We start from the raw sequence: 24,568 nt of genomic DNA, 5'->3' as shown, positions 1-24,568 counted from the left end.
CTTGGGGTAATGATCGATGACAAGGTCAGCTTCGCTAGTCACGTTGAATATGTCTGTAAAAAGAGCATATACGGCTGATTGCTAGCCGCTCTGCTGTAAATGCCAGCAAACGGAAGCTCATGGTAGGCGTGGCGCTATCCATACTGAGGTACGGCCCAAGTAGCACAGTCACATAAAAATTACATTCAAGATACAGAGACATTTGTTAAATTTTGTTTCGTTACAAAACAGTTACTTGTGTGGTTATGATCAAAACTTGGTAAATGTGAGTGATAGAGCCGTCTCAAAAAGATCATTTTGTAACATTGCAGGAATGCAGTGATATCTTTTGTTGCTGTGTGGATAATACTGTTTCAAGAAAATTAATCATTGCAGAGTAGTTGTATCGTGACCTATATTAAGAATGGGTAAAAACATTTTGTGCCATTTAGTATGTGTTTAACCAACTTTTTGGCAAAACTATTACTTCATAGCACTACAGAATAAATGTGTGATGCAGATCTGTTAAATCTTTCTAAAAACAGAATAGCATCCTAGTTATTACATACCTTTCAATCTGCGAGTAACAAGATTCTATCACAAATTAAACTGAAAATTTTTTTCAACACTAAATTTCCAAATCAATATTTATCATATAGTATCGTTAAAACCTAAAAACGTTACTGTTTATAATAATATAAAACAATAACAAACTGTTTATCACTTTGAATTCATTTCATTAAAAGATGCTTTGCGAATTGTTTTTATGAGAAATTCAAATATTCCGATCGAAACTATGATGTGGTCAACACAGATCGTATTGGCAGAAATTATTCTTCACACGTCTTCAAATCATTTTAAAGCACTTCATCTAATTAGGCACACTCTCCCGCTCATTTTACATTTCAGGAAGCACATTTTACAATTCAGGAAACTCATTTCACCAGTGTTTCACATCAATGTAATCAAACACGATAAGCTGAACGATTTTGACCCACCTAACAATCAATTGAGAAAGTTGCAGCTCAGTTACAGCAATCCTTTTAACAGACTATCAAGGTTGCCTTGCAGTCAGTGTGACATAACTGCAACAATAATGTAATACTCATGTTATTGTATTGCACAACGGGCTAATGTTAGGACAAAATACATTTTTGAGCTTAATTAATAAATTACTAATCAATTGCTTAAATTTCAAGAATCATTGAACTGATCTTCTTTCATGATTCAGGGTAAAGGAGCGATTATAAATAATTTCACGTCCTGAAAAAGGGAAAATATGCTTCTTGAAACGTAACGCACAGAACAAAAAATGGCTCCTATATAAAAATGTAACAATGAGAGAGGTGGTCGAAGTTGATCAATTTGAGCGTGACGTAATTTACGGATAATTCCTAATGTTTAAATTTTTTTATAAGTTTCGTTAGAGTTTTTTAAAAACAGAATGTTTAGGGAATCCAAAAAATATATTTATACTATATTTTAATCAATGTATTACAGCGTTAATTCAGCAACCCAATAAGTGTTGATAAATTTTGAAATTAAAAAAATCAAAGCACGAATAAAAGATTAGTAATGATTTGGGACATTATTTAAATTTTATCCCACTGTGCATGACGACGGTTTGATACTACTCTCTTGTAGAAAAATAGTTATCTTGTGGTTGCATTGTATCCTCTTTGTTTATATGTCACAAGTATCACTGTGGAATATATTAAGAAAAAACATCATAATTGCTTCCAATGAATTTTAGTAAGCGTCAAACATTAACTGTCGGTTACGAGTGACTGATGAAACAGGTCAGAAACTTGATTGATGTTTTCACACTGCTGACAATGAATTTCTCCATACCATATTTTCATTGCACTTAAATTTGTGATTAGGTTTAATGTACAGTTTTCAATCCCATTTTCTGACGATGAACATTTATGTACATTTGTAATAAACAAAAAATAATAGAAACTGATTTTGAAATTTGAAATTCGAATAGTATTGAGACATTTTTTACCTACGTTATTTTTTAGATTGTTGTGTATCTGAGATAGTGGTTGACTTTCCGCCACAAAACAATGTTTGGACATTTCTTAAAAGTTTGCAAATTCATACACTGCCGTATGTTTAAATTAAAGTAAAGTTATCTTGTTTATTTTATTACGCCAATGGAGCCTGAACGAATAAGTTATAATAAATTCAATATATCGCATATTTTGAAATTAATTCGGACAATCTCGTGTATATACATTGCATTAATATTTTGAAAATGATGCATAAAATGATTCGTTTATATGAAGCGCGTTAATTTTCCAAAAGTATCATATGAATGTTCACGGTAGAATTTGATTTGCATTGTAATTTGCGGTAGTACATTAGTAAAAAAACAGAGTATTAATTACATAAATTCGTTAATTTTGCTCCCTACAATTTCCATTTTCCTTCTTAGTTTCGATTTGCTTCGCAACTATTCTGTAATCAAAACAAATAATAGGTACTTATGAACGGCATGTATTTTGGCAATATTTTGATCGACATTCTACAACTTAACTTGTGCTCGTTCTGTTACACAGTAGTACAAGTTTGGGCCATAAGGACTCAATTGCGACTTAAAACAATTAGCTTCACATGTTGCATATTGACTCCACCTCCTGCGCTTTATTCGTTACATAGCTGGTAAATATTTCGTTACATTAGCTTGTCATTTTTCTTAACATTTGTTTCGAGGATGAACCAGCCTCGGGCTGAATTTCCCCTTAATAAAGAGTCAATCAATCAACATTTTTTTACATAAAAATTGCTGTGAGTTTGTAGTGACAAGGTGTGCTGCTTGGGGAAGGACCAATCTGGTGGAAAGCGCTTCGAACGAGCAGAAATTTAAACCGGTTGGAAAGTACGTTCAGGATCGAGTGCATCCCGTATAAGGCTTATTCAGATAGGGCATGTCAACCTTTCAGCATCAATTGTGTAATGATACTCCATCAATCTTCTGCCAACTCAATAAAATTCACGTTCATCGAAATACATCGAACAAAATACTTTAATCTCCATACCGATAACGACAGATAACCGATGTAAACTTAAAATTATATAACACATATCTCTGAGATCCACCTAGAACAAAAACCTCAGCACCGCTACCAGCAGCAACGTCAACGATCCAGTTAAGGCAGCACTGCCGCTCATCTCGAACACTACTGCGTCGTATTTGTCCAAAGTCAGGTACTCGACGTTGCTTATCACATCATCGACAGCATACTTGGACTCGGGTGCACTCAGAACCACCTTCAACTTCTCGATACCTTCGTCCAAATGCTTCAGGTTGAGTTGGGCTTCCATTGAGTTCATGTTGACCACAACAGCGTACGACTTGTGGTCATCCAGCTTTCTGGTGAAACCGAACACGTTGTTGACCAGAGCCTTAGATTCGAAGCTACCGTACTTGAAAGTGTGATCTTTGCGGAGTTGGATCAAGTTTTTATACAGAGTGAAAAGACTCTTCGGGTCCTCTTTCTGGGCAGCCAGATTCAATTCCTTGTAGTTGGGATGAACAGGCAACCATGTCTTTTCGGCAGCACTTCCTGTGAAGCCCGCATATGTCGTATTGTCCCACTGGAAAGGAGTTCTCACCGGGTCACGAGTATACAACTGATAAATTTCCTTGTTGGTGTTGGCAGCTTGAGGGTCCTGTGTATCTTCGAAGCTGATGTCACGGTAGTCCTCCATGCCGATTTCCTCCCCATAGTAGACGACGGCAATGCCTGGCAAAGTCATTTCCATAATGGCAAAGCTAGCAGCACGATCCCGACCAAATCGCGAAGCAATACGTGGACGATCGTGATTTCCCAGCACCCAGTTAGCGTTACCTCCTTCCGGCATGTTATCCAACCACTCGTCAATGACTTCCTTAAAGTCGGCAGCATTGGAGCTGCTCTCAATCCGGTTGATCATGGCAAAGTTGAATGGGAAGTGCGATCCGTTACGTTTGCCATCACCGTACCAGCGCATGGTTTGCTCCATATTGGCATACGCTTCCGTCATCATCAGCTTGGTTTGGTTCGACTTTTCCGACCACTCATCGAAAACCACGCGCCAATCGTAGATCAGCTCATACGATTCATTCTGCGGGGAGAATAAAACGAATCAATTATGCACATGCAAAAAAATACAGGAAAATTACGCACCTGGTTCATCGTGTAGATGTGTTCCATGTTTTCGTAGAACAGTCCCTTGTTTTCATCAATGATCGGTTCGTCCAAGAAACCTGCGTCCTCATAAGCGTGGTTGATGGCATCGATGCGGAAACCATCCACGCCCAATTCAAACCAGAAATGGAGCATCTCCTCCATCTCTGCCTTGACCTTCGGGTTTTCGTAGTTCAAATCCGGTTGGCCCTTGTCGAACTGGTGCAGATAGTACTTGGACTTACCGGCCGGTTTGGTCCACGCATCAGTGTGGAACACGGATTGCTGTGGATGGAAACGTATAGAAATTTTTCATCAGTGCTATTGGTGGTATGGAATATAATGGATTTTCTGAGTAAGTTTCTAGTTAAAGCTTGGAGTAATCAGTGGCTAAATGTACCGTCGTTGTATTGGGCCTATGAGATAATAGTGAGCCAAATTATAACTGGAATATTCAAGTTATAATTTGAATTCAAGTTAGGATCTTGAATATTTTTAAATAATAATTAGGTATTCCTTGCATTTTCTCAACAGTTACCATCAAACAACTAGATCTCAGAAGCTAGTAATTTAATTCATATAAAAATTTGAAAAATCCTACAATGAACGCTTTTTTAAACTGCCACATAGAGTTTCATAAAAAAAAATCTTACTGGACATTATTATTTAAAAATTCAACATTCATGGCCATCATATGAACTGTTATTGAAAAACTGTAGAAAACTAGATAAATAGAAATAATAGTATATTTTTTAAGGAATCTCCGAAAAATTTTAAAAGGTGTTTGTTGAAGATTTTGCCTAATTTTTTTTAATAGTATAAAAAGTAATGAATACAAATAAAATTACAAGAAAAATGAATATCACAATTTTTAGCCAGATTTCAAGATATTCATAAATTTTACCATGTATTCAACCATATTTTTTTTCAAGAACCAAATCAAATATGGAACTTGAAAACTTGATCTACATAGAATTGTATACAAATACCATCAGAAATATCGATAAAAAATTTCCGGTGGTAATCTAGCAAAACCATTCAGAGGAATCGTGAAAAGACAAGACGTCAAAAGTACAAAAGGCCTAAAATCTCTAGTTTAATTTTATCTTCAATTTTTTTTTCATTCGAGCTTTTATCATAGATTCGTTGAAGCTAGCGTGTTCGAATTTCGTTTCGATTTAGGTTGGAAATGTTATCGACCTTCTAGGGTATAGAGTGTTTTCATAATTGCCGTACGATATACCAATGTAAGAATGGTCAAATGCTGAAATAGATAACATAAATTTGAAATATATATATAGTTCATCTGAAGACTCTTTGAAGAAAATAATTGTGAAAGCAAACTCTGGTCACAACTGGACGAAAACTTGCTTCTCAGCACAATTTTCTGTGAAGGAGGAAGGAAAGGAAACATATTTTCTATGAATAAATTAAAACACCATTCCCTACTGTCTGTACTTTAAACGAAAGCTTTCAATCCTGTATCCAGACATTTGGTCAAATGCCGTTTGGCCAAAAGCCATTAGGCCAAATGCTATTTGGCTGAAAGGGTCGTTTGGCCGAATGTCGTTTGCTCAAATAGAGTACTACAAATTAATCAGTATCAGCTGTAGCAAGCTGCATGTTTGTCAGTATACAGAGCACTAAGAGAAAATAAAATTGACTTGTTAACGTAGAACAAAGTTTTTTTTTTGAATACTGCACACCGTGTCGTGACTCTTGGCTGAAGGCTGGTTCGTTTTAGGTTACCAAACCACAGAGGTCCAATTTTCTAATAAGCTGGCAAAAACACAATTTCCAAACATGTTTTAGTTGAGAAACAAATTCAAACATTCATGTACAATATCAAACAGTTAAGAACATACACAAACTTTATAAGAGAATTTAATGTGCACATGTCCAAAAACCTTAATTTGTGCTTTGATGCTCAAGTTTTACATCTTCATCAAACCTCGCGTAATTTAATTTATCAGCATATTCTTTTTTCTGGCCTATAACTCATTTTTACCTGGACTTAACTTTCCCGACTTAACTGTAGGTACGTAAATAAAAAGGCAGATTCTTCAAATCATGCAAATCGCTCTTCGCCACTCCTCGCAGAGATGTCTTGCCTAAATTCTCCTAGGAATCCATTGGAGAAGGATGCTCTTGCCTAAGCATTCTTTTTGTGAAAAGTTGAGAGCCTCAAAATGTACGGAAAACCTCAAACATTTGAAATGTTTAAATTTTGTTCTATGGAAACCAACAAATGGCGAATATACTTATGGGTTTTATCCCTAAAACGTGTTCCACAACACTTGTCAGATAATGAGAATGCTTTTTTTTCATGAATTTTTGAATCTGAACCACTGTGCTTAAATTGATTTTTAATACTTGTTTTTAATTATGAATCGTGATTTACGGCTAACCAGCCGAGTGGAAGTTTAACAACTACCGGAAAGCTAAACATTACATATAATTTGCAATTGGATTAGATGGACAAATTGATGTAAAGATTTGCGAAAAAGTTACACGTCTCAAAATCCAAACACTGATTGTACCCCGTTTGGCATATAATCGTTTGGCATAAAGAAGTTTAGCATAAGGTCATTTGGCATAATGGTCCTTTGGCGGGACCTTCCTTAGCCGAGTGGTTAGAGTCCACGGCTACAAAGCAAAGCCATGCTGAAGGTGTCTGGGTTCGAATCCCGGTCGGTCCAGGATCTTTTCGTAATGGAAATTTCCATAACTTGAAGACAACTTGGTAGAAGAAGGGAAAATTTATATGCAAAATATTTAAAGCTCTTATCCAAAGACCTATTATTGCAGCATTTTCAAAAATATCCTTTACACTCCCGTGCATAAGCGTGTTTTTTTTTTAAATGTCACAATTTTCAAGTAAAAATTTTGTATACAAAATTCAAGAAATGTTTTTGGAAAATACATACAAAGTAAGAATAATTCTTTGCCTATCGAGTGCGGCTTAAAGAGTTTCAATTGGATCAATCCCACAGATATGAACTGAACACTTTAATATGTTTTTAGGGGGTGAACCCAAACTTTTGCACGGGAGTGTATTATTTTATGTGTATATTTTTATTTTAAATATTTAAAGCTTCAATGCCAAATAATTTTCACATAGCTTAATTTAAACGAAATTTTCTATACAAATTTGTAGGAAAATTTTTGAACGATCATATATTAATTTAAATTTTGGAAATTCTAGTTTAAAGAACCGCCTTTCATTTGAAAGAAGGAAAAATTTAAAATTTAAATATGCAACAATGTTTCAAGCATATTTCAAAACAAGATTCAGTGTTGGTAAAAAAAAAAATTGTGTGTTGAAATATTAGAAGAATCCAAGCAATGATTATGAGTAACTGCAGCAATCGATTTTTTTTTATTGATTTTTTTACTGCTTTTATCTTGAGCAGATTAATGTATTTGTTCGTCATTCTTACTTCAGTAGGAACACGTTTTCATCCCAAGCACCAAAATACCGCTTTTTACTGAATAAAGGGTTGCTAAATCCATTGCTGTTTTTAAATTTACCATAGCGCATCTAGTTTTTGGGATATTGGTTGTTGAAAATGCAATATTTGATTATTTTAGCCAACTTGTATGCAAGTTTGCCAGCTTAGAAGGCATTTTTTCGTTTGATTTGGCATAGAATTCAAACTTCTTGTGTATAGAAATTATTAGAAACAAAGTGCATGATTCTTTCGATGCTAAAAAGTTATTTTATGATGGTTTTGAAAAGTATTGTATTTTGCCAAATAAGGACTGTTCATTTTATAAAGTGGACACTTTGTTTATGCTATATCTTTTCTATTTGTTGATAAAATCGTAATCGGTTTTCTGTGCATCATTCAACTATTATTCTACAATGCTATGAAAATATAGGATCTTAGAAAATGCTTTTGGTTGAAGAGCTAAATAGTTTTTCCAAAAACTCTTAAGAAAAGCTGATTGTAAAAGTTTAACACTATTTTTCGCAAAACAAAAATCCTCATTTTTATGAACAAATTGTATGTTTGTATCCTTTACTATTCTACTAAAGGCGTAGCTTAAAAAAAATGAATCACATTCCACCATTCACTGACATTAGGTAACATTAGTGATTTATCTATATATGTTCAAATTTGTTGATACAACATCCTTTCACTCCCAGCAAAAGAGAAAAGTAAAAAGCGTGTTCAAAACTAGTTTGGATTACTAAAGAAACTATATTTGTATAAACGAGAGCTAAATCGTGAGTTTAAACCACAGTCTTAAGTATAAATTTTACATTTTATGATCGTTTTACTAAAAAGTCTCATACTTTTAAAATCATGTACGCATATTTATCGATCTACAGCAAATTGTAAACGTTTTTCTCCGAATATTTCAATTGGTAATCTCAGAATAGCATATTATGAAAATAATATGTGCAAAATAAAATCGATTTTATTACAGCAGTGTGGCCAATTTCAATGATTGTCATTGTGCTTTGAAAGGTCTTCTAAAAATGAAGCAATTGTTTTTCTATTGTGATTTAAATGTAACGTGGAGACTAATTAAGTGACTCTATGAAGGCGTAAATTATTTTGAATATTAATTCTATATTAGCATTTCCGTCAGGACGTGCTTTAAACCAAAAAAATCTACTCATATTAGTTCCCTTCAAATTTAAAATATTTTTCTCCAAAAATATAGGAGAAAAATGATTTTATTATATCAGTAAAATTGTTGCTCCAAAAATAACTTGATATTTTCCATCAGGCTTCTGATTGATGTTGCTTTCGCAGAACAAGCCTTTTTTGAAAATAAAAAAAATATTGATTTTGATAACCTCAAAAAATCGACCGTTCTAAACGTTGTTCTATATTCGTTTGCAATTAAATTATTTTAGAGGATATTTTATTATTACAACATTGTACAATACTAGTCGAACGATGTACAGAAAACCGATTGAAATTCGATTGATAAATTAAAAAGATGCAGCATGCACAAAGTGTCCACTTTATAAAATGAACAGTACTTAAGATAAACTAAGAATTTTATATGGAGACTATTTTCAACTTAATTTTGCGATTTGATCCAAATTACATCTGAAATGAAAGTTAAACTCATATATTGCATCCTTGGTGGATTAGATTATAAAAAAGTTTGTTAAATCATATTTTAAATTTCATGTCAACATGGATCAAAAAAGTGTTTTATACAATTTTGGCGTCCTGATAACAATTTTGGCGTGCTGGAACATTTCTGAGAACGGCAACAGTTTCAGCAACCCTAAATCTACTAGAGACACATAATGCGTTCCTTGAAACACGCAAAAATGTCAATTTTGTTACGCTGTGTAATTATCGGAACAAAATTTTATTCAAATTTCCATTCATATTTTTAATAACTATAATTTTTGTTACATCATATCTCGAAAGAATATGTAATATTTGAAGAAAGGGTAGATTTGCGATAAATATATCAAAAAATTCAGTGCTATTTTTTCCGGAAGCACAACTTAGAAGAATTTTTTTTTTATTTTAAGGAAGGTCAATCTCTGGGTAAATAATAATAAAATACTTGCAATATTTTGTCCATTGTCGCAAATTAATGAGTTTATTCAAGAGCACGAGATTGAGAATAAAGCATCATTATGTTTTCTACCAATCAATTCCAAAATAATGTATATTCGAAGATTGTTGATATTTTTCAGCCATCGTCAGATAAATCGATCGTTCGCCACCAGTGTGATTTTATCTAAAGAAATAAAACGGTGTGGTGTTTGTATGTCACGAAATGGCTTGAGAACGGATCAACGGATTGCTGTGAGTTTTGCACTATTACACTCGACAAGGGTTCAAGCGAGATAAATGTTTGGGAAAGTCTCCGGAATTATTATGAAAACGGAAGAAGCTATAGAATTATTAAACCTGATGATTCAAAAGAAACTTAAAACGAGCGTCTCCTTAAGAAATCCTTGGTTTCAGACTCATTGTGCCAAACGACTACTATGCCTAACGATCAATATACCAAACGACCGTTATGTCAAATGACTTTATGCCAAACATAAAGGTGAAGATGAACCGAAGCCACAGCTCAAAATTTTCAAGAGCACAAATCTGGAGAACCAAACAATGCTCGATGCTGAAAAGTTGATCGATTGGTTACTCGCTGGTGGTAAACTATCGATCACATTTTCAGGGCCGAGCATGGTTTGGTTCTCTAAATTTTTGCTCTAGTAAATTTAAACCATAATTTCGATGCATTTCCACCTTATATTAACAAAAAAAAAATTTCGAACATTTGTTGGGCACCATGTTCAAAATTTTGAGTTACATCTTAATCCACATTGAAAGTAGAACTGATAAGTTTGAGAACAATCTTAAGCGAAATTTGAAAAGTTACGGGAAAGAGATCAAATTTAAGTGAACGTGAGCTACAAATTCACTGCAAAACTGAATAGAGTTGGTAGAAACCAAAGAAAGGTTTCCTAAAGAGAAAAAACAAGTATGGCTATCATTGAATTGAGATATATTGTGAAGAGCTTTCGTCAAATTTTATCGTGACGCTACATTAAGCTTACCAATGACAAAAAACATTAGAAGTAGACTAGCTTGTTGGATTTTTTTCCAAACTATGTTTGAACACAAGCACTCAAATTTTAAAAATGTTGATTTTGAATGACGAAAAAAAGATAACGATTTTACGCAACTCAATCACGTGCTCTATCTGACAAAGCAAACATTCCGATAAAAAAAATTAATTATGATTATCATGGAGATATTAAGGCTGCACAGGTTTAGAAAATACCAAGAATTCTATTGTATAACCTTTTAAAGTTTAATGGCTTAATAGTGCATTCTAATCCTTCGAACCCATTTTTGAATTATAGATGATGCGTGTTTGAAATTTCAACTGAACTGAATTTTGTCAAAGAATCGATATCCTAACTACTGATCGTCATCTTTTTTTTCTGGCGTTCTTCTCAATTGCCATAGTTCACTTAGTAGTCTTTTGAGCACTTGGGCACTAGTACGCTCTTGACCGCTTATGCATCAGTAAATCATTTAGCAAGCACAAGATACACATGTCGAAAATATAGTCTAATATTCAGGTAATACATGAAACCGTACATATGAATTCTCCAGATTTTTTTTCTTGATTAGTCTTTTCGATACGCACTTTATCTTCGGTTTTCCAAGTTTTCAATTCTATCACTTATTTGTCATTTCAACAGAGTTATAACACCAACATCCCTCGCCATTCTCCCACACTTACCCAATTATTCGGTGGACCTCCTTCGGCATTTCCATCCTTCCACACATAGTAATCAATATAATCCGGATCATCAGCCAGTGCCTTCTTGAACCACTCGTGTTCGTCGCTAGTATGATTCGGAACAAAGTCCAAGATCACCTTGATACCCAACTCCTTGGCCTTCTTGATCAAAGCTTTCAGATCCTCCAACGTACCGAACGTCGGGTCGACATCCTTAAAGTCGGAAATATCGTACCCGAAATCCTTCATCGGTGACTTGAACAGCGGACTGAACCACACTCCCGTCACTCCCAGATCCACCAAATGGTCCAGCTTCTCCATGATTCCGGCAATATCCCCTACGCCGTCGTTGTTGGTATCCTTGAACGACCGCGGATAGATCTGGTAGAACACTCCACCCTCCCACCAATCCAACTCCGGCATATCGTGATCGTGACCATCTTGTTTCACGGCGGATTTTGCACCTGCCAGAGCCAACAGGCCCAGCAAGCACACGACTGCGCACTTCTTCATACGGGACAACTACGACCAACGAACGACACTGACTTGACGGGGATTCGGATTAACACCTAGTTACGCGGGACAAATGTATCTGGATCGACCACGCCTTGTGCTTTTTATAGTGACCCTCGTTCCCGATTGCCTTATCTCGGTGACAGAGAACAGGCTATGCAGATAACTGTCAGATAAGTTGTGCGAGCAATTCAAACCATTTTCGGCTATTCGGTTTCCGATTGCTCTTGAAAATCGATAATGTTTTGGTGTGATTCGTTCCGTGACGTGGTATCAACCTCACAAATAGTTGGCAACTCGATTACGCGAGAAATAGCAAATGATTATCATCGGAGCATGAAAGTTCCTCAATCCTACAAAGTACCCAAATTTAACTGAATTGAATTTAAAAAAAAAAACATCATGTAATGTGTGCATACTTGTATTGATCGAGATTCATCATATTTATTCAATCATATTGAGGGCATTCAAGCCAAATGTAACAAATTTATAAAATGTTTGTAGTATTAGGTGGGCCAAAGTTCGGCCTAAGTGGTATAATCAAAGTTTCTCTAAAAACAAAAGTAATTAAAACAAAATAAAAACCATACACAAAAACAAAAATTGTGTCAAAATATTTACCAATTATAAGTTATAAAAGTTTCAAAATTGATTGTCTTAAACGAACTTTTGCCCCATCGGTGCAAGAGTTCGAATCTAGTGTGGGGCAAAAGTTCGCTGGCTAAAACACAAAATATCGATAATTTTAAAATAAACATACTTCAAATCAGCCGTAAACGTTTGCCAAAATATACACACTAAATTTTCATCAAAAAATTGCCCAAAACAAGGTTAATTTCAGTATACCCAAAAATAGCCGTTTGTCGGAAAACTAAGTGAAAATGTAAAATTTTGGTGACATTTTTCGCACGATCAGGCAAATTTTGCTAAATTTGAAGATAATATGTGGATTTTAGGTAATTTTCATTTTTTTCCGGTGAGTTTACACATGGGTCGAACTTTTGCCCCGCTGATCCAAACTTTTGCCCCACTATGGACCAAAAATTGTTTCCAAGCATTTATGGAAAAACTAATACACCTCAAAGCATCCTTATGATAAGCCTAGAAACGCCATTACATAAAATATTGAATAAGATTTTATCATGCAGCAAAAGTTTGACCAAAAATCGAATAACAACAAAAAGCCATAACTTTTCCAAATCTCAATAGATGTTTTATGATATTTGGAGGGAAAGTCTCTTACTTGAATAGAATTCGAACCACCATGAAATTTATAAGTTTTATTTTCAATTGAGCTTGAAATCCTAAAAAGAAACTTTTACCCCGCTCGAAATTTCGCCTAACTTTACTTCACCCACTTATTAACAAAAAATCGAAACATTGCCTTAAGAATAAGCTTTCACACTTAGATTAAATTACTGGGGTCGGTAAAATTTGACTGGGTTTTGGAACTACCAAAAAAGTCAGTAAAATTAAAACTGTCGCCACGCGTAATTAAAAGCAAATTTCACCATGTTTTATTTTTTATCGATATATGATATAAAAAGAAAGCTCTCTGCAAAATTTCAGTGAAAAATCTCTGTTTTTCGATTTTTGGCATTTTTTTTAGTTTACTGACTTTTTCGGTAGTTCCAAAACCCAGTTATTTTTACCGAACAGATTGAGAGAGTTCTATCTTCAAACAAAATTTCAGACCGGCCATGTTGTATGCTGTACGAATATGAACTAGCTATTGTAATACCAGGCCTGAAGAGGACTAAACATTAAATTTTGAAAATGAATCTGAAGCTCCCTTCCTTGTATAGTACAACCTAGATATAAGTAATGAACGTAATGTTTTAAATGAAACGAATGAAGATATTCAAAAAAAAAAATCTTTTTATAAGACTGGGGAGATATGATTCTCTCTCTTCAATGCGGCTGTAACTTTCCAGGGTAATCATAATTTATCTAAATTTCTGCACAGGCTCTCAAAAAACATGTTTTGAAATATCATGCATAACGAAAAGGTTCTGAACCGCATTAAAGTCCTCAAAATGTCCTTTTTCCAATGTCATGTCTTATGAAGCTTTTTAATAGTTGGATGACACTTGATCCCTTCTTGGAAACATGTAAGTACTAATGTAAGGGTAAATAATATCAGGAAAATTCAATAACCTTTTGTTTTAAAACCATTGAGGCTTCAAATAAAAGAAATAATGAAACTAAGGTAAAAGTGGCGCCAAACACGCGAAGTTCTGCAAAAATGGGATTTTTGTTTGTTGTTTTCACACGGAAACGGTTTCCGCATGATAACAATCCATTAGCGCATGTGTGCATGAAAGAGAAAGACGATTAAACGTCAAATTGCCGGTTTGCATAATGTGCTCCGCGGAGCACAAAATCTTGATAACACTGCGGAACACGTTTTTGTCTCCAGCACCTAAATACCCCTATTCACTTAAGTAAGCGTTACTGAATCCATTGCCGTTTTCAGAATTATCATAGCACGTCTGGCTGTTGAAAATGCAAAAAATGACTATTTCAGCCAACTTGCATGCAAGTTTGTCAGCTTATAAGACAATTTATTTGCTTAATTTGCCACAGAATTCAAACTTTATGCATGTAACAATACTTATCAACAAAGTTTATAATACTTTCGATGCGGAAAAGTTATTTTCTGATGGTTTAGAGAATTATTGTATTTTGCCATATAGAAGAAACGAAGAATTTTGTATGGAGACTGCAAGCATGTTGAAAAAATCGGTTTAACCGAAATTTAATCGTGCAATTTCAACCAAATTATTTCTGAAATGAGAGTTCAAGTTCTATTTTGTATGCTTGGTGGATTAGATCACAAAAAAGTTTGATAAATTGTACTTTAAATGTCTTGACAACGTGTTACAAAATTATATTTTTTTGACGAGTTTCATCAATATTATGAATAACTTCGAGAATTCTTTGAACCTGTTCAGACACATTTTTGAAATTTAAAAATTAAATATTTCGCTACCGAAACTGACTCAGTTTATCGAACTAACCACAAAAGTCGGGAAATTTCCTGACAAAAGCAATTCTGCCATTGGAAAGCTACGATATTTGAAACATTTGACAAAAAAACACATACAGTTACATTTAGATGCATTATTGCTTGCATAATTGGCATATTTAAATCTGGAAATAAAAAAAACAGCAAATAAATTTTATAAAAGATTTAATTGAAAATAATAAAATTAGAGAAATATTGACAAATAGAAATTCACGATTTTCGTAGGCGTTATCGATTTAATGGTGATCAAAATCCAGATTTCAAATAGGGGAATGATTAAGGACTGCTCCGCGCAACCATTTTATTTAAAAAAAGCTCCGCAAGCCAAAAAGGTTGAAAACCCCTGCTTTATAGGAAACTTTCATTGAAGAATGCATCAAGGAATTCGGTGACGAAACATTTTTTTCGGCTTTGTGAATTATAGATGGGCAAAACGGCTCAATTTAGTGATCCGAATCACACATATTAGTGAACCGGATCTTTTGAACGACGAATGATGGTTTTGAACTATTTCATTTTTTGAGGTAAGTTTTTCACAGAAATATTCACAGTTTTTGAAGCTGTAAGAACAATTGTTGAAAATGTCGGTGCTGAACAATTCGCTGGTGCTAAGCTACATCCTAGCTTCAAGTGGAAAAGTTGTGTAAGCTTACTCATTTTTGTAATCATACAGCATTACAAGCATAATTTTTTGCTCATAAAATCATTTGTTCTCGATTAACGTGCTTACTTCAAGGCAAAATGACTACATTTAGGCGTAGGGAGCCGCATCATATGCTTGGCACTGTTGAATCAGTTCGGCAGTGTTTTTTTAAAGAAACTGAGCTCATATTTGGCAACCATATGCGTCGTATTGAAATGCATCTTATTGCAAAGATTCAGACGATTCGGCCGAGAAATGTCATAGTTAATCATGGAAGTGCTCAACTAGCTCAGCACCCAATTGCAAATTTACAAAATAAAATTTTGCTATAGAATAACCAAATACACGAGCTGTAAAAATTTGGACACCATTTTTGGATTCAAGGCACTCAAATTTAGTAGATAGGGATGTTTTTTATTACTCAACCTGCTTTATAATATGGTTATCAATTTCGCCTCAGCGTGTCATTTTCTATCTCGATATTAATTTTATAAAATGTTAAATTTCATACCATAACAAATCGATTACATTAACTGATCGTAACCTATGAAGTACTGATTTTGTCAAAATTAATTTGACAATATCATAATTCCAAAGGAGAAATTGTAAAAAATTGTAAAATAGTCCCCAGATTACGGTACCAAAGCAGGCAAAACATGTACGCTGACTTACGCTGCCTATGCTGTGGGCATGTTAACGAAAACATGTAAAACAATTGATTCCTTGAAAAAGGCACAATCAATGTGTTCGAAACGACAGACTCAAATGAAATCTTAAAATCTGTATTTGAGCAAAACAGACGGACAGCCATTTAGTCTATAACCAAGAACAAGATATTCTTAAAGAAATTTGTCCTGAAAATGCTCTCAAAATTTTGCCTTTAGTGACTCCATAAAGTTCTTCAAAAATCTATTCAAAATCATGTTTGTTAAATTTTTTTCTGGTACTTAAAAAGTTTGTTCAGAGAAACCTCTGAGAACTCCTCTTTCAAAATCAATTCACTTTCTGGATTTAATACAGGATTTACATGTTCATGAATTTTGCTGAGAACATTTCAAAGTATCGCCTTAGCAGAAATACTCCAAGGATTTTTTTTTTTCATTTTTTTGTCTTCATTGTAAAATTGTAAGAGGTTCAAGAATTTATCCCGAAAGTATCTGAATTGTTACACATATTTTGATTTCTTTCAGGTATTCTTTAAAACATTGCTTTCTTCAGGAATTATTCCTGTGACTTCCCTAGCATATTGAAACAGGAATAAGGAGGAATCAGGAATATAAGAGAACAGTTCAAAGATTTTTTAAGCATTTCATCCAATGCTTTCGTCGGGTTTTATTTTTATAATCATAATTTATTCATGAACATGTCTACACACAAAGCGCTGTTTGTTGAATTCTGCCGAGCTGATGTTTACAGAAAACAGAATTGCTTCTGACTTCAGAGTAGAACGCTGTAATATAAGCTGGTTTCTACTGAAACTCAGCAATTTGATGTGCTGAAAATATCAGTTCGGCAAAATATTGTAACTTGGTGCAAAAATTGGTTGTCTAAGAATACTACCAAAAATCAACCTGCAGAATCCAACTTAAATTTCTCAAGATATTACTTCATATATTAAATGGATTTCTGCAAAGGATATTTTTATGTGGAAAAAAATGTTGGCATAAATTTTTATAAAATTTGCTGAAACAATTTCCGAAGTATTTTTAAAAGATATTCCTGGATTGTTGAGATTCTTGTGCAAAATTATGTACAAATCTCTGAATAAAATTCTGCTTAAAATAATTGTGTCAGTTTTTCTTAAATATTTTTAGGATAAATTCTTAAATGCATTTTATTCTTATTCTATACTAGTGGTCCCTGCAAACTTCGTCTTGCCATCAAGTAGGCTGTTGAAAAACGTTTTGGATCGTCCCATACAAAATGACAGTTCCGTTCACGCTCGTTTTTCCGACTTTCCCGGTGAATATGCTGGGATTTTTATACATACAAACACGTCGGAACACTTGACGAACAAAACGGAAAAATAATCATTCAAACCGGTTGACCCGGTCGGAAGCCATTTCGTGACATACAAACACCACTCCATTTTTATTTATATAGATATTATAAATATTTTTTCCGGTTTTTTAGAGATTTTTTGGACAGATCCTTACACTTTAAAACAGATTCAAACACTATAAAAAAAATCGTCCAATAAAATCGATGGACGAATCTTTGATAGAATTTTGAACCATGTATGGCAGAGACCCAAATAATATACTGAGAAAAATGTTCTGATGGTTCCTTGGATCGCAGTTGCACTGGTTTTGTGTTCTGTAACTCTATGGTCCCTTAAATATTGAGTTATGGAGAGTTGACTGTAAACTAAATCTAAGTCTCTGAGAAATCTTTCCAGAGATCCAGAGACTTTGTCTGGAGAAATTTCTGACGAATGCCTTAGAGGAATACTCAGAAAAACTATTTTAGAGATGCCTGTAGAATTTCGGGAGTTATATTTGGAGTTTGTGAGGTTTGTCTTAGGAATCTTGAAAGCGACTGTTTTAACTTGTAATATTCCGTATCAATAACTGGCCAGGGTAAAATTTGAGATCATTAAGATCTCCACCAATCAAATTTATGAGCTTTTTGCAATCTGGGGTTTTCTAAGCCGTTAATGTAACACAGAAAAAAAATAAACCAGACATGTTTTGAACTCCACTTTGCTTATAGCGAATGAAAAAGGAAGATGATGTATTTCATAGATCAAAGTTTCATGCAAGGTTGTGAATAATGATCGTTTTTGCGTAAAATTCGAGAATATACTTTTAAGGTCGCTCGCGGCAACCTATCACCTAAAGGGGGAAATCCTGGCTACGGCCATAGCCACAAATATTATATCTGTTTACTAGTTGATGGATTAAGTTTCCCAGCCTAAATCTTCAAACCAAATAGTTTTGAACAGAAACGTAAACAATATATTTTGCGTTTGCATTAATTTCATTAAATCTTTTAGTATAATATACCCAAAATTATTAGGATTCGAATTAGTCATTCAAAAGATCTCCTTGATCTTCATTGACTTCTCTGGGCATGAAGTATCATCGTACCGGCCACACTATATACGAAATGCGAAAATGGCAACTTTGGCAAATAAAGCTCTCGGTTCATAACTGTGGAAGTGCTAAGATGAGGAGCAGGATATTTAACAGTGAGGACGTAATGCCAAGAAGAGGGAAAAAATGCGAATAATAAAAAAAACATCGAATTTGCTTTATTTTCATGTTTTTGAGAATTTCCCGGGAAATGACAATTTGATTTATCGTTTCCTGCGGAGTCGATCCCAGAAAAATTGGAAACTCTATTATTCTTTATACCGTTTGAAGGATTTCTGTTTTGACATTGTCTATCGCATAGAGGAAGTATTGCATAACATTACGTGGTATAAAACTGTTTTAGATTCCGAGAAAATAGGGAGGGATCAAGTCTTCCTGTGAATCAAGTATATCCAGTCTCCCCTATGTGTTACAAAATAGTTTTACAAAATTCAGGGTGACCAGCGCACCGGGAAATAGGGAAAACCGGGAATAAGCCGGGAATTTCGAATCACCGGGAGAAAACCGGGAAATATACGGGAATTTCAATAAGTACCGGGAAAATTTTGCATATCAAGTAATGTTTTAACCAGCACGATCTATACCATCTTCATCTTCTTCTTTCTGGCGTTACGTCCCCACTGGGACAAAGCCTGCTTCTCAGCTTAGTGATCTTATGAGCACTTCCACAGTTATTAACTGAGAGCTTACTATGCCAATGACCATTTTTGCATGCGTATATCGTGTGGCAGGTACGAAGATACTCTATGCCCTGGGAAGTCGAGAAAATTTCCAACCCGAAAAGATCCTCGACTGGTGGGATTCGAACCCACAACCCTCAGCTTGGTCTTGCTGAATAGCTGCGCGTTTACCGCTACGACTATCTGGGCCCCCAATCTATACCAGTGCTTCCCAAACTTTTTCAACTTTCGCCCCCTTGAGGCCCCCTAATATGTGATTCACATATTTTAATTAAGCGCTGTACGCCAGATTGGACTGTAATTTATAATATCGATTTTAACAATATCTTGCGTGCATTACAGGCTACTGAATCAGTCATTCCATCATCTGCCGTTTCTAAAATTACTGCAATAATTTTCAGAAATTGTAAATAATAAATGTTTGATGTTTCTGGGAACGCATTTTTATCCAATCCAAATACCCTGAAACATATATGAAAATCCAGAATGTTTTTCAACAAGAAAACTCGATTTTTTTCGGAAGTTTTTTTTCTATCTTTATTAACGAGATTTTTAACCCTGGGCTAGTTCATCTCGGGACCAACGGCTTTACTTCCCTTTCGAAGGAAGACGTCACTGAAATTTTTAGTGACTATCTCGGGGATGGGATTCGATCCCAGGTCCTCGGCGTGAGAGGCGTGTGTTATAACCACTACACCAGGTCCGTCCCCTGGATGTTCTGAAAGTTCAAATCTGACGCATCTCTGAAAATTCATCAAATGTATTTTTAAAACACTTTTTAAAAATACATATGAAGAAATTACGTCTTTAAAATCGTTGGAACCCGATTTTTGTTTGCTAAATTTTTCAAAATTTGTTTCTAAAATGATTTGTACCATAATAACTAATGAAAAAGAGTGCAACCGAACCATGGGCACATTAAATTTTTTTGTCCGTTTTAAAAACTCATGATATTAAAAAACCTGAATGCATCACACAATCATTAAGTGTTGTCTATCATAATTTGAAAATGATCATGATTAGAGTTATAACGGTTTAAGGTAAAATAGTCCTGGAAATAGTTAAGTTTGGAATTGATTAACCATCAGATATGTGTTCTCCAAAGGTTATGAGTAATTAGCTTTTTATCCCCCTTTCTAGATTTTTCGCCCCCCAAATTCTGTTTTACAAATTTTCGCCCAATTGAGCCTGAAAATAGCCCCAGTGGGGTGGATTCGCCCACTTTGGGAATCACTGATATATACTTTAGTGGATTTTTACTGAAGTTTTTGAATTCGAATCCCAAGTTAATCAATAAAGCCAAGAACATTTTCTTTATTTTCTATCAGAAATAATTGCCCTGAGAAAATGTTCTAGATTTGTGGGGATGAAATATAAAAAAAAATTTATGCTGATGACCATGGAACGAAATGTTGAACAATTGATATATTCATTTTTATGTCTACCAAACCTGTGACCGTTTATAATTTAAACTATGATTCATTCAAAGATTGACTCGATCCCATAATATAAACAAGAATCAACCTTTTTTTAGCACTGAACTTGTTCATAACAAATTTTACGATTACCTAAACTGACCGTCGTAAAATATCGTTTCATAGATCAAATTGAAATTTAGCAGAATCAGTATAAGCCCAGCAAATTTGAATGCGCAGCAAAATATCTGATTTCCGTCTACCCCTAATAGGAATGCTTTGGTTTAAACAAAAAACTCGTACTTAAAAGTCGTTTGAAATAGTAAAAAAATTCGCAATAATGTTTCTTAGCATATCATTAAACCGGGAATATTTTTGAAATATCGGGAAAAAACCGGGAGAAAACCGGGAATTTGAAATTGAATTTTCACTGGCCACCCTGAAAATTGACAACTGAATCACATTACTCTGTTGTTACTGCACAAATAATCAAAATCCAAGTTATCCAGTATCGTCCAGCATTTATATTAAAATTTTGAAGTATTTTAACCCTCCTACACGCTCAAAAAAGAATTCTGAAAAACGTGAACTGTCAAAAATACACCATGAACTACCACAAATGATCACATAAACATGATCTAGTTCACGGTGTATTTTTGTTGTTGACGAGTTCACGTCTGCTGTTCACGGATACGAGAACGGATTTTTTTCTGTGTACCGTACACCCCGTTAATTTGAACGATACCTCATGCGAACATCTAGTCACCCTAGAAACGTGTCACCTCTTTCATTGTTTTGTTTTGATTCTGCGTTCCGTTCCACAGCGTTCCATTCCACTTTACTCCGTTCCATGAGCTAAATGACGTTTGAACCATTTTTAATCTGAACGATGTGCAAATTAACGGGGTACAAATTAAAAAGTGTTCAGATTAAATGTGGTCAAACCAACGGGGGTACCAGGTAGTACATTGGGGGTTGTTTATGACTAATTTTACGCCTATGCTATCTGCCTGATAGTTCCAGGCGATATTTTCCTAATGCATTGGGAAAGTTAAACTGACATGATGCAAGTCAATTTGTACTGCTGATAATCTGGAATCCCGTTTATATCAGAATACGACCATAATTGCTAAAATGTTATTTCATAATCAATAGCTGAGTAACGGAAAGTACGTGAGGCTGTCCATTCACTTCGGTAGAAAAAGATTTCAAAATCTCACAAGAAAACAACCATTATTTTGGGCAATCAAGCTCGCGCTAATCTTATCATTAGCGCGCGCAGAGCACAATGCACCACATCTGATAGGTTTCAGAGTACCGATTATTTGGGACGTTATCTGGACGAGCACGAGTATTCTTTCAATGTAGATTCAACCACTTGCCAAGAGTCATGGATGGACCATGATTGGAACAGATGTATTTTGTTTTCTAAATAAAGAATCGATCAAAATATGAGTAATGTTTACGAAAGTGATGATTGCTAATTGAAACAAGCTTCAATAGGTCCTATTGCCTGACAATCTGAATCATACCCAATATCAATGACGCTGCTGTGATAAGCTTGCTATAATTATCGCTGATGGCAATAATTATGAATATTGTACAAGAGCCATATGATACATTTCAAGCTCAATTATGCAAAAGATGCACTAGACCATCCTCTATTACTATATTCGAAGCATTGCAAATGTAGATGCAACCCATAATTCCAATGAATCAATCGAAAGAATTTTCTCAGCAAGTTATGGATTTTGCGAAGGTTTCCACATAATTTCAAAGTAATTTATTCAGCACTGACCAATTTAACCAAATCCAATCCAAATTCAATCCATATCAAAATCCAACGCAAACCTAGTTTTAATCAAAATCCATTCGAAATCGCATCCAACTCCCCTCTTTGAATGATAATAGGATGCAGTTTGTTGATTGAGATTAATATGATAATAATATAAAAGACTTATGTAATGGACGCTATTAACCTTTATTGCTAGAAATATAGTTTTACTTCGCATTTATGTTAAAATTCAACTCCCCAATGCACTAGGCTTACAATAAGCTTCATACATCATTATTATGCAACAATCCGCCCCTTTCCGGTGAACTCATTAAACTTAGATATTTTTTTCCATTGAACCACACAATTCAAGATAATCTACAACTATGCCGGGAGCTCTCGGGTTACATTTTTTTTTTCTCGCTGCCATTGTATTCGTCGTCGCAACCGCTGTTGTAACACCAACCGAGGAGTGCCTGTCGGCTCCAAACGGCAACACCAATACCGCCACGACGATAAAACTGGTACAAACAGGAGCCCAGTGCAATTAATACTGACGCAATTACGGCGATGTCCTTTGCCGCACTTGCCAACGTAACCGGAAGCGGGTTCCGGAGGATCAATCGTTGTCGGGTGCGGCTGCTGCTACTGCTGTTTGCGACATGGAAATGGGAAAAACAGATGCAGAAAAATGACATGAAAAATCACTTCCTTGTGTTCTGGAGGGGGTTAGTGGGTGGTTTTGGTTGTCGAAAGAAGTGCGATTGCTGTTGCGGTGAATGCTTCGAGGAGCAGAAGAGAGAAATTATTATGACTGAAATGGTAGTTTACGGTATCGATATTTTGTATCAAATAGGTGACAACATGTTTTATATCTTACAGGAAAGGGGTCATGCACAAATCATGTCACGTTCCAAAGAGGAGAGGGGGTCAGATCAAGAGTGACAAGCTATACACAATTTTCAGAGCACCCATACAAAAAAGCGTGCCAAAGGGAGGGGGAGGGATCAGAATAAGTTGAAATTTAGCGTGATATAATTTGTGTGTCATCCTAAACATTACTTTTATATTGATATTTTTTGGGAAAGCTTTAACTGTTGCAGCAAAGATAGATTTATTTTACAAAGATAACAGTTACGGCTACCATTACATCATTATAAAATAGTTGTTAGGCTCATTCATAAATGAAAAATTACTAATTTTCTAAACTCTCTTTCTTTCTTTTCAGGTAAGTGTTATCGAGCAAGCATGTGTTATTATTATAACAGTACCACACTATTACTTGCCTGATGCTTATTTTAAGTACAATACGTGAGTAAACGTTTCGACATTTTATATGACGTGTATTCATACTCCCTTAACAATATTGAAGAATATCAGCAAATAAATATTGATTCTTTGGAAAGATTTCTCCAGATGATTTAAATATAACAATCAATTATTGTAATCCTCTCTTGATTATGATACAGAAATTCATAACTTGAGTACCTAGTTTAGAAAAGCTATTTTAACTGTACATATTTCAAAACTTACTCTTCCTGTAATACCAGTGCATCATAGGGCCCGATCAACAGCTCGTCGCGTCGAACTAAATCCCTGTAAATAGGTTGAAGAAAAAAAAACATTTCAATTGTCAGGTTTCCAAAAAAACGCCACATAAAACCATTTTTACTGTTGATCATTAATTCATAGATACAGTTCTACTGAGCGGTGGTTGAATAGCATTTTTATCAGTTTTATATATGAAAATATGTATACAAGACATCTACCACTAAAAATACCGTTTTCCGCCTCCAGACCACCCTTTTGTATTGAATTCATGCTCAGAATTTTATTGAACTGTTAACATCAATTATATGTTAATAATATGAATTCAATTGCTCACAGTACTTTAGACGTAGCTTCATATATTTTCAAGTTTTATACATCTTTTCGTTTTTTTAAGTAATAACGGTAGAACCAGACAAAACTTTATCATTTACATTTTTTATAATGTTGAAAACAAAAATCTTATGGTACCTTCA

At 34.6% G+C, this 24,568-nt stretch overlaps 3 protein-coding genes across 5 annotated transcripts in view; 1 reads left to right on the top strand and 2 right to left on the bottom strand.

The window, feature by feature from the left end:
- Positions 1–24,568, top strand: part of LOC5573499 (calcium/calmodulin-dependent 3',5'-cyclic nucleotide phosphodiesterase 1) — a 437,832-nt gene that overhangs the window by 172,766 nt on the left and 240,498 nt on the right.
- On the bottom strand, positions 2,977–11,999 carry LOC5573497 (maltase 2). Its single transcript, XM_001660857.2, has 3 exons — positions 11,397–11,999; positions 4,155–4,439; positions 2,977–4,092 (listed from the first exon to the last, which is right to left on the bottom strand). Exons 1-3 carry the CDS (start codon positions 11,907–11,909, stop codon positions 3,085–3,087), a joined length of 1,806 nt encoding a protein of 601 aa, XP_001660907.2. The 5' UTR covers positions 11,910–11,999; the 3' UTR covers positions 2,977–3,084.
- The window catches only part of LOC5573491 (maltase 2), a 28,309-nt gene continuing 26,473 nt past the window's right edge, over positions 22,733–24,568 (bottom strand). For 2 of the 3 annotated variants that reach the window (XM_021845727.1, XM_001660856.2), the window contains exons 6-7: positions 24,078–24,140; positions 22,733–23,195 (exon numbers count right to left, since the gene is read on the bottom strand). In XM_021845727.1, the coding sequence (XP_021701419.1) occupies positions 22,949–23,195; positions 24,078–24,140 (310 nt within the window). In that variant the 3' untranslated portion in view covers positions 22,733–22,948. The remainder of the gene's footprint in view (positions 23,196–24,077; positions 24,141–24,568) is intronic. The other variant, XM_021845729.1, reaches the window with a different exon arrangement.

This window comes from Aedes aegypti, chromosome 2 (assembly GCF_002204515.2).
Source record: "Aedes aegypti strain LVP_AGWG chromosome 2, AaegL5.0 Primary Assembly, whole genome shotgun sequence".
Lineage (NCBI taxonomy): Eukaryota > Metazoa > Arthropoda > Insecta > Diptera > Culicidae > Aedes > Aedes aegypti.
This window is presented reverse-complemented; position numbering and strand designations above follow the sequence as displayed.